The sequence below is a fragment of the Monoraphidium neglectum genome (assembly GCF_000611645.1).
Source record: "Monoraphidium neglectum strain SAG 48.87 unplaced genomic scaffold scaffold01375, whole genome shotgun sequence".
NCBI lineage: Eukaryota > Viridiplantae > Chlorophyta > Chlorophyceae > Sphaeropleales > Selenastraceae > Monoraphidium > Monoraphidium neglectum.
The window spans coordinates 4,578-15,286 of record NW_014012253.1 but is presented as its reverse complement, the minus strand read 5'-3'; the positions used below and the strand labels follow the sequence as shown (position 1 = coordinate 15,286).

The following is a 10,709-nucleotide window of genomic DNA, read 5'->3' as shown; positions in this document are numbered from 1 at the left end:
CCCCTCCCCCAAAGGTTTGATGACGTCCTGCGCGTGGTGCCCCCTCCCCCTGAGACGCGCAAGGCCACCCTCGAGCTGGACGACTCAAAGCCCCAGGCCGGCCTGGGGGAGGTCTACGAGCAGGAGTTCGTGGCCAAGGTGGGGACACACCTATCAAACTGCTTACAGCCGCCCGTGCAGTGCCTCACAAAGGTCCATTGCACGCAGCAGGCAGGAGGGGCTGGCCCGCGCACATGGGGTTGCGGCAGGGGCTACGGCTACGCCCCCTGTCTCAAGGTTGCCCGCTCACATTCCCCATGCCCTAGGCAAATTCGAGCGGCAATGCCTGCCCGGCAAGAACCTGCCTTGTGGTTTCCTTAGTATCCTGCTGCTCACCAAGTACCCGCCCCAAAATCGACCGAGCCACGCAACCCCCCCGCTACCCCCTCCCCCCCAGGCCACCGGCTTCGCTGCGCCGGACAAGCAGGAGCCGCTGCGCCGCGACGCGCGCGCGCTGTTCAAGGCGCTGGTGGCCAAGCTGGACGCCCTCAGCAGCTTCCACTTTGCGCCGCGCCCCGTGGTGGAGGAGCTGGAGGTGGGCTCAGGGGGCGCCGCAGCCGCGTGCCTGACTGGCTCTCGCCCGCACGCTGCCCGCTTTTTGGGGCGGGCGGCGGTCCTGGGCGTCGCGTGGGGGAGGCGGGTGCAGGCGGGTGCAGCCGGAAGGCGAATGGGGATCCAGATCGGGCAGCGCCAGGCGACCTTGCATTGCCCAGAACTCAAGCATCTGTTTTTGGGGCCCCCAACCAATGAACCATCCGTCCTCTGGGCCTTCCTCGCCGTTCTGGCCGAGCGGTCGCGCGCACACCTCCTAAACCCGCTGCCCGGCTCCCCACACCGGGGGGTACGAAATCCTCCTGCATAGTCGCCCCTCTCCCTCTCCCGCACCGACGCTCCTTCTACGCATATGAGCCAGCGCCCATCTCCTGCACGCACGCCACGCCACCCTCGCTCACCCCCCACCCCAACCCTTCCTGGCCCGCGGCAGGTCCGGAGTGACGTGGCGGCCATCGCGATGGAGGAGGTCGCGCCCATGGCCGTCAGCGCCGCCAGCATGCGCACCGCCGCGGAGGCGTTTGCGCCGGAGGCCAAGGGCGAGGCAAAGGCGGACGGCGAGCTTACGAGGTGGGGCGCCCAGCCTGCCAGGCTGTAGCCCATCTTGCCAGCAGTATGTCTTTGTCACAACGGGTTCGATAATCAGAATCGGCCCATGTCAAGGGCAGTGGCTTTGGACGTGGTCGGGCAGCTGTATACGCAGTTAAGCGGACTGTCGCAGGAAAGCCGATGGCAAGCTTGTGCGCGGACTGCAGCCCCTTGAAGTTGCGTGTGCAATCGGGCTGACCACGCGCCCGTCCGCCACCCCCTCTCCGCGCAGGGAGGACCGCAAGCGGCGGCGGGCCAAGAGCAAGCGCCAGCACTCGGCCAAGGAGAAGGCCAAGGTGGCGGAGCGCGCGGCGCGGGCGGCGTCGGAGGGCGGCGACGCGACGATCACCGGCCGCAAGTCGCTGTCGCAGCAACTGGACGCCGCCGCCAACGCCGGCCTCATCACGCGCGGCGGCGGCGTGGGGGGCGGGGCCGGCGGGAAGAAGGGCAAGGGCGGGGCAGCGGCGGGGGCGGGCGCGGGCGCGGGCGTCAAGTTTGGGCGGTCCGCGGCGGCGTTTGGCGCGATCCAGGAGGCGCGGGACGGGGGGAGCGGCGGCGGCAAGAAGGGCGCGGGCGCGGGGCCGCCCCGCAAGTCGGCGGCGGCGCTCAAGCTTTGATGGGGTGGCGGGTGCGCGGGTGCTGCTGCACATACATTTTCATTGGTTTCGGCATGGTGATGGTGTGGGCTCAATGTTGGCAGCAGCTTTTCAGCTTTGCAGGAGGTTAGCAGGCGCGTGTGTGCGCGTGCCATGTAAGCTGAGCACACACTCTTGCTGAGGGTAGGCATGATAAGGGAAGAGGCCGTTCCCAAGAAGGATCGTCGCCCCATCAGCGCACCCCAAGTGATTGCGGAGCTGTGAGCATGGTGCTGTGTTTGCAGTCAATCGCAGCGGGATCGGCCGAGAGATTTTGCAGGCCCCTGACCGCTGCATGCACAAAAACGCGCAGTAAGATCGCCAAGTTGTGTGCGCACCACCTTGCTGTAGCCAAAACAGGCCGTCGGTGAGCGTAGCCCGAGGGACCGGCCACCACCGACGCACCAGCAGCTGCTCAGGGTGAGACGGTGAGACAGCAAGTGATGCGTTAATAGTTGAAACTTAGAGCTGATGAAAGTTTTAGCGACAAAGCGGCAACCTCAAATACCGTACCGTGGCCAGCGAGTGAGAAAGAACGACGTCCGACCCGGTAAGCCTGATCAGCGAATTCACGCGTTGATACTATGTCTTCAAGCATGCAGCACCGTGCTGGTACAGGCGCGCAGCAGGAGGAGCACGACACAGTGCGGGTGCGCGCCATTTGCCTGCCTGCACTGTTGATGGCCCCTTCGGCCCACTGACACCTGTGCTTTGCTGAGCGCAGGTGCAAGTGATAACAATCACACGGGCAGGCTGGAAATCGAGACAACAATGACATTGACCGTCGCGCTCGCCCTGTTGTTGGCAGCCGGGTGCACAAGTGAGTGCACCACTGCCGACACTCGCGCTCATTTACTAGCCTGGCCGCTGGTGGCACCCTGTCATCCCAAGATCCCCGTACGCAGCGAGTAAAACACGTCCTCAATGCAACTCAGCACGACGACCCACTCATCCGGGGCAATGGTACAGGGGCCGGCCGCTGCACCTCAGCCCTCCCCCCCACTCCCCGGCCATCCTGCGCCCCTGACGATCGACCTCCACCCCGCCCTCTCCCGAATTGCTCCCCTGCTCAACCCCAAGGCTTTGCTTCCGGGAAAGTGGTCGTCATCCCCCACAGGCCCAACTACGAGTTCATCAACGACGCCGACACCATACCCATCAACCCCGTCGCTGGGCAGCCGTTGTCGATCTTGGTCCGGATCCGCAACCGCGCTGACACCAATGTCATTTCGCCAGCCACCAACCTCACCATACTTGTTTACGGCTCCTCAGGCACAGGCACGACCCTGCCTTGCGGCGCAGTGGGCAATGTGACCGTCAAAATTCCCAAGATCAGGGGCGGCAAGGTCTACAAGAAGCTCTTCAAGGACCTCCTCACGGCGCCGCTGCTGACGGCGCCGGCGACGCGGGCGACGCGCAGCCTCCGCATGTTTGTGGACTCCAATTGTGCTGTGAACGAGACGCGGGAGGACGACAACCAGAGGACGGTATCTTTTGTGGTGACCGCCGTGCCGACACCTGATTTGAGGGTCCGCTTTGCCTGGGCGGCCGGCGCCGGCCCGCGCGGCGTACTGTTCAATAAGACATTCACTTTCAAGGTGGGGTGGGCTTGAGGGTTGCAACAGATGAACGATCACTGCATACAGTACATTGCAACGGCTGCAAGGCAGGCCAGCGGTGTGGCAGAGGGCGCAAGGGGGCAACATGTCAAGGCATCGGCCGCCGCCGGCACGCCCAGCCCTGGACACAGCCATGAGATTTCAGAGGTTGCCTTCTAGCCAGCTGGCTGCAGCACACTGCGCCTGGATTGGCCTCCAAGTGCATGCGTGCGCAATCTAACACAGCAGACTCTCATCTCACTGAACACAGCATGATCAAATCGATCACCCTTCCTGCTGCGAGAACAGGCAAAGCCACCACAGGCTCATCCCAACGGGCCCCTCCACACAGGTGGTGGTGTACAACGGCGGAAGCCTTGAAGCCAAGATTGGCACAGTCAGGGCCTGGGCAAATCGCGCTAGCACCCCTGGCTGCGCGCAGATTGCAGATCTGATCATCCTGTCAGACACAGTTTTGAAGCCTGGCAAGAACAAGACACTTACACTGAAAGATCTGAAGCCGCCCACGACTCTGGGATGGGCAACCCTCAAAGTCCTGGTTGATGCAGGTGAACAAGGGAGGGCTTGCATAGGGGGGTGACAATTGGCTGGCTTTGCGAGGCAGTGATGCTTGATAGCGACAAGGCAGCTGTGGCGCTGACAACCCAGGAGCGGGAGAGAAGTGACTGCCGACGCTGATGATTTCAATTGTTCTCAACAAATTCCTCCATCTTTCATAAGTGCTTTGTCCCCGTGCCCTTGCAAGTCTTGCTTGCACCCTCGGGCGATACATCTCATCCCCCCCCCAAAAAAACTTCATATCAACAACCCACCCCTCGGCCCTCCACCCAATTACGCACCATCCCGCCCCACAGAGTGCGCCACCCAGGAGATCAGCGAGAGCAACCAAGTCGCCAGCCACCAGTACAGGGTGGTCAGCGAGCCCCTCCCAGAGTTCCAGCTCATCAATCACGCCCTGATCGGCGGCCTGCAGCCCAGCAACAGGGTAGACTTTGTGCTGTACTTCATCAACTCGGGCATGCTGCCGGGCGTCATCAACACGGTCTCGCTCCTGCAGAACTCCAAGGGCGTCCAGACGCCGCTGTCGTGCGCGAGCGCGGCGGCGCCGGGCGCGGGCTGGGTGTCGCTGCCGCCATTCACGAAGAAGCTGCGGGTCGGGGGCATCCTGAAGGTCACGTTTTTGAACGTCACGCTGCCATCAACAGAGGACGCGTCGTACAACACCCTCGTGATCCCCGACAGCGGCTGCCTGACGCCCGAGCTGAGCGAGGGCTTCCTGAGCCAGCGCGGCTCCAGCGACACGGTGGACGCGTTCAAGATCTCGTACACTGTGAACGAGGGCGACCCCTGATGTGACCTGTGCTGATCAGACATACACGTACCGTTGCCGATGTGGGTGTTGCGCGCCGTGCGATCCAACACTTGGCCCTCAGAGTCAAAGGCCGATGGATGCGGCGCAGTTCTTCAAGGCATGCGGGTGCATCATTGTGTTGCCGCTGCCGTTAACGTTGAGCAAAGGCCAGAGCGTGCTCGAGTTCGGATGGCATTGCTGTGGCATTGCACTTGCGCACGCCCCGATTGCTTGCCTGGTGTGCGACGGCGTGACTGGTCAACAAGTTTGAGCAAGCTTGCTCAAACTTAAGTGCGTTGGGTTGTCAGTGTATTTTGGGTGTTGCACTTTGCAATGTTGGCTGCAATATTTTCGTGGGCGCCTGCCAGCAGTGCTCAACCCCGGTTGAAAATAAGACTCAGCCTATGTGGCCCGCGCTCATTGGCTCCTTGCACATGCAAGCACATCCTGCCTGCTCCTGTCACCCGCCACTAGACCCCTCACAAACTTGTCCCCAGTGCACCGCATGAGCACGCATGACTCGCTGCTGCTGCACTCCAAGCAAGACTGTCCCTCTTGAGCACGTTATTGCACACAATTTGGTCAGTCGCTTGCTGCGTGCACTTCTTGCTGCCCCTGATCTCTGTGATGTTGCCTGATGCTTGCAGGGCTTGCAGCGCTGGCATTGCCAGCGCGCCGCTTTCTGACCCTTTGCCCTGCGGATGCTTGGTACCGTAGCCCGATGCACAACCCTCCACTTTAATGAGCTGAGCAAAGTCCAAAAATCAAGTTTGCCAAGCAAAGGCCACGTTTGTGCAGGGTGACTTTAGCCATCCACATTCTGCATTTCCAGCTCAATTCAGCCTTCACTATGCCGACTTGCAAGGGGTGATTGTGCACAATTCAGCGCAGGTGCAGCCGGAACACACAGCATCAGCTTATATCAGGCCTCCATTACCAGCGTAAAGGGCCCTTGCATGGGACACCTGCAGAAGCGCCGGCCTGTGTCCTCCGACTTGCTGCATGCTACGTGCTCGCCGCATGAGCGCCGCACACAATCCTTGATGGCTTGTCATGGCAGCGTACAGCCTTGTCCAGTGGACCCTGCCGCGTGTCAACGAGTATATCGCATTGCTTTCCGCTGTCAAGATAGCAATCAAAGGAAGCCACACAAGCAACGCCCTTGGCGCCTGCAGCAACATTGTGCTGCACGCACAGCCGTGGGCGTTGTGGGAGTGCAGCGGCGTCCACGCCGCCGCTGTGGCCCTGACCCTGCCTGACATACTGCCCCAATACCTGGGCATCACCGTATTTGCGCACCAGCGCAATTGCAGGAGATGCGGCGAGCCGTCATACAAAGTGTGCTGCCGCTCCGCAGTCGAAGAGTCGAGCGGGGCACTGATCACTGGTGTGAGTGATCTCCACCTCCTGCAGCACAGGTCTGGACCAGCCAGCTGCGGCTCCCTGGGTATGGAAGTTATTTTCTAATAATCGCGCAGCTCAAATTGTGGCTGCACGGGCCCCTAGTATGTATCTCAGCCGCGACCACGTCAGACCACGTCAAAAGAATGAGACAAACCGCCAGTGCTCAACGGTCCCCGGGGGGCTTCGAGTTGAGCTGTGATCGATATTACGCGTCATATACATTGCAGCCAACGCTCTTTGACGGGATGACACGGACCAGGGTGTGCACACCGGCCCTTCACCCGCTGCGCCGCCGCAGGTGTATGTGCAGGGCCCGCTGCAGTCTGGCTGAGCAGGAGGTCTCCCACATCAGAGCGCCGCTGCCGGCTCACCAGAGCGGCGCCGCTTCAAGGTGACGTGGCAGCCTGACACCTTGTGCAATACGCTTGCGCCGCTGGGCGCCCCCAGTGGTCCATTGCATCCGCCTTCAGAGTCAATCAGCCGAAGCCCGTAGGTGGGCCCTGTCTGGAAACCTGCATGCGTCGCAAAAATGTAGATTGTGAGATAGCGGTGCGAGCTGGGGCTGCGGCGTAGCTTTGGTCCATTAGCCCTTACAACGGATCGAGTGAGCCAAGGCCCATAAGCCCCCGTCTGTCATCACCTTCTGCAAATTACGCCAAGTGGCTTGTGGTCAAACAACAGTGTGTCCGGGCTCCCTGCGCTGCGCAGGCCGGCAAACCAGCAGCCCAGATGAGCCAGGTAGCTGCATGCATCGGCCCCTGTCGGCGGGCGTCACCAGAGTCTTTTATCAAAGCCAACGGGCCCGTGGCGTCACGGAAGCCGCGCGCCTGGCAGGCGCCTGCGTCCAGCGAGGCGGTCCAGCACGCAGCCGGCCTCTACGTAGAGCCCACTGCGCTCAACAGCGCTGGCACTGACCCCCGTCGTGCCGCGCGTGGCACCCACCATGGCGTCTGCCCGCGCCGCAGCCTGAGCGGCCAGCGGGCTAGCGTTCGCGACAGACGGCGGGCGAGCCGGGGCCCTTACTTGCAACCTTCAAGATTACAGCCGCAGCTGGCAGGCGCAGCAGGGCACGGGCGCGCAGGATCAAGACCACGCTGTCGGTGATCGCCTCGTACTTGAGGCTGGCTGCTACCTCCTGCATGCGCGACAGATAGATATACCCAGCTTGGCGAACCGCTTCTGCCACGCCGCTTTGCGATAAGAACTACATCCAGGTCAGGATTCAAATCAGGGTTGGGGTCGTGGCATGTCCTGCTGTTGGGCCTCGGCAACCACATGCCCTTCTTTGAGGGAATACGGGCTGCGGGGTGGCGCGCGCGTTGTTTTGGCGGACAGACGCAAGCGCCCTTCATGCCGTTGGTGGAGTGGGACGGGTTTGGTTCCCGTTGGTGAGTGCTTGGTTATGTACTACGCCCTCCTCATTCAGTGTATGAGGTCGCGCCTCGTTACGTGCAGGTGCAGCCCAAACACACGGCACCAGCTTGTTCATCAGCCGTTATGGCCAATGTACAAGGACCTCGAATGGCACCCCCGCAGAAGCGCTGGCCCGTGTCTTTCAACTTGCTGCATGCCACGTCCTCGTAGAGCATACATGTACACGCGCCGCACACAATCCTCGATGGCTTGCGATGGTGGTGTGCAGCGTTGTCCAGTAAGCCCTGCCACTCATCATTCAGTATTGCAAATTGCTGTCCGCTGTCAAGATGACAATCCAAACAAGCCACACAAGCAACGCTCTTGGCCCCAGCAGCAAGCATCGCGCTGCACACATGCGCGAGCGTTGCTTGCAGGCAGTGGGGTGCGCCACGGCGTCCATACTGCGGGGTGCGCCACGGCGTCCACACTGTGCCTTGGACCCTGCCTGACGCTGTCCCAATACTTGGCCATCAAGCTATCTTTGTACCAGCACAAGCGTAGGAGAGGCGGTGAGTCGTCATACTATACAACGTGTTCTGTCGATCCGCGCTTGGTAAGTCAAGCGGTGCACAGTAAGGTCAAACCTCAGAGCTCCACCTCCTGCAGCATGGGTCTAGACCAGCAAGCTGCGGCTCTCTGGGTGTATAGAATTATTTTTAATGATTTTGTCGCCCCAAAGATGGCTGCCCAGGCCCCTAGTATATATCTCAGCCGCGACCACGTCAGACCACGCCAAAAGAATGAGACAAACCGCCAGTGCTCAACAGTCCCCCGGGGGCTTCGAGTTGAGCTGTGATCGATATCACGCGTCACATACATTGCATCCAACGCTCTCTGACGGGATGGCACGGACCAGGGTGTGCACACCGGCCCTTCACCCGCTGCGCCGCCGCAGGGGTATGTGCAGGGCCCGCTGCAGTCTGGCTGAGCAGGAGGTCTCCCACATCAGAGCGCCGCTGCCGGCTCACCAGAGCGGCGCCGCTTCAAGGTGACGTGGCCGCCTGGCACCTTGTGCAATATGCGCGCGCCGCTGGGTTTGAGTGTGGTTCCTTTCACCCCCCCCTGTGTGTCAATCAGCCGAAGCCCTTAGGTGGACAGGGCCCTATCTAGAACCTGTATGTGTCGCAAAATATAGACTGTGAGATAGCGGTGCGAGCTGGGGCTGCGGCGCAGCTTTGGTCCATTAGCCCTTACAACGGATCGAGTGAGCCAATGTCCATAAGCCCCCGTCTGTCATCACCTTTTGCAAACCACGCCAAGTGGCTTGCCGTCACACCACAGTATCTTTGGTCTCCTTGCCTGGGACCCCAGCACCCGAGTTGATGCAGGTCACTGCAAGCACTGGTCCCTGATGAAGCCGCCCCACCAGCAGTGGGGTGCTAGTGAGAGCCTTCCGTCAAAACAGAGGCGGAAGCGTAGAGGCGCCATGGCTTCAGGCGCCTGCGGCCTGAAAGTCTAGCATCATGCTAGACTTTCATGTTGCATGATGCATCTCAGCCTCACGCCCGCCGTACTCATCATTGCTGCCGTTGAAAGTTGCTCTGCCACATTGCCCGCCAGCAACGAACGCAGTCTGGGCGGCCAACTTTTCCTTGAAAACCTTGCAACCTGCGTCGTACTATTGTGTATTTGCGAGCACACATAGCAGCCCGCAGTCTTCTCCATCTATCACAGCCATCATTGAGTACCACGAGGCCCCTGCTTGTCAGTCAGCCTGTCCCTCCTGACCACCGTGCAGCGCAAAGCGGCAGCACAACCGCAGTGTCAAATTGTTGGGACCTATCCTCCCGGACTGCAGTCCACCATGCCGCTTCCCCACCAGCATGACCATGACCTCGGTGCATTGTTGTCTGCTAAAAAGATTACCACAAGAAGCAGCTACATATGGGCATGTTAAGTGCAAGTGCTTGCAAATACATGGCCGCATCACTGAATCCGCAGCAACTCCACATCAAACAGCAGGGTTTTGTCAATCATGCCCCTGTTGGACAGCACAAAGTCCAGCGCGCGCTCCCCCTGCAACCAACGAGGGAATTGGTTTGAGGGGTGTGAATGATGCTGACAATTGTGACCACAAGGCGTCACGCAATGCCATGGAGCTTGGCACCGCCGCACCGCAGTGCAAGGTGGCCCAGGGCGATCCTGCACGCACCAGGCATGCAAGTTTGGACTAATTTTGAAAGCCTCCTCACCGCAAACGTGGAGGGCTTTGGGCCGAGCTTCTTGAAGTCGCCGTTGGGGTAGCCCAGCTCGACCGGCACGATGATGCGCCGGATGCCGCCGACCTGCGCGTGCGCATGCGGCACGTCGTCAACACAATTATGACGCCCAAACACATGTTTGCACAGGAAAAGTTGTGAGTTTTCAAGAGGTGGAGGGGTGCGAGCACGCTGGCAGGGTAGCGGGGTGCGGGTCGACAACCCCATGCGCTTTGAAGCATGGTGCCCCACGTGGCCGCACCTTCATGCCCTCCACCGCCTCCTCAAACCCCGGGATGACACGGGCAGACCCCAGCTCGAACCGATAGAAATCCTGAGCGAGCCAAGAGGCCGATGGTGTCAACGTGTCGGGAAACAGCGAGGTGTGTCAAAGTGCGCGGCCCACACAATCGTGTTAGCGGCCAGGCGGCAGGCAGCAATGGCTCCACGGCCGAAAGCCACCGAAGCGCAGGGACCTGGCAATACTTGCGTTCAGCGGTGGCCCTGGTACAAGCACACCTTATTGTCGCCAGTAAAGCTGCTGCCCTTTGGCTTGTTGCGCGCCTCAAATGGCCGCCCATAGTAGCCTGTCGGATGTGTGCAGACGAGTTGGCTTTGGGGGGTGAAAACAGAGACAGGAGCAGCCGTTGTGTCCCGCGGGTGCGAGCAGATGTGTGGACGTCCACTTGCTACAAGCCTGCTGGAGCAAGTACGTCTGCGGAACGCTTGGCTTGCCAGCCGCCCCTGCTACCACCTCCTCCCCACATGTGACCAGCCCCACAAAAATCCTCACTCCTGACCTCACTCACATGCGCACACACACACACACACACACACACACACACACACACACACACACACACACACACACACACACACACACACAAACGCACACACACACCACACG

General features: G+C 60.9%; 3 protein-coding genes across 3 annotated transcripts; 2 read left to right on the top strand and 1 right to left on the bottom strand.

The window, feature by feature from the left end:
• Positions 1 to 1,051: 1,051 nt before the first annotated feature.
• Positions 1,052 to 1,796, top strand: MNEG_7655 (hypothetical protein; the record flags this gene model as incomplete). Its single annotated transcript, XM_014043876.1, has 2 exons — positions 1,052 to 1,161; positions 1,412 to 1,796. 2 exons carry the CDS (start codon positions 1,052 to 1,054, stop codon positions 1,794 to 1,796), a joined length of 495 nt encoding a protein of 164 aa, XP_013899330.1.
• Positions 1,797 to 2,585: 789 nt separating this feature from the next.
• MNEG_7654 (hypothetical protein) lies at positions 2,586 to 4,784 on the top strand (the record flags this gene model as incomplete). Its single annotated transcript, XM_014043875.1, has 4 exons — positions 2,586 to 2,634; positions 2,895 to 3,412; positions 3,765 to 3,981; positions 4,288 to 4,784. 4 exons carry the CDS (start codon positions 2,586 to 2,588, stop codon positions 4,782 to 4,784), a joined length of 1,281 nt encoding a protein of 426 aa, XP_013899329.1.
• Positions 4,785 to 9,530: 4,746 nt separating this feature from the next.
• On the bottom strand, positions 9,531 to 10,569 carry MNEG_7653 (hpeptidyl-prolyl cis-trans isomerase,FKBP-type; the record flags this gene model as incomplete). Its single annotated transcript, XM_014043874.1, has 5 exons — positions 9,531 to 9,620; positions 9,797 to 9,889; positions 10,065 to 10,136; positions 10,322 to 10,389; positions 10,554 to 10,569. 5 exons carry the CDS (start codon positions 10,567 to 10,569, stop codon positions 9,531 to 9,533), a joined length of 339 nt encoding a protein of 112 aa, XP_013899328.1.
• Positions 10,570 to 10,709: the final 140 nt, after the last annotated feature.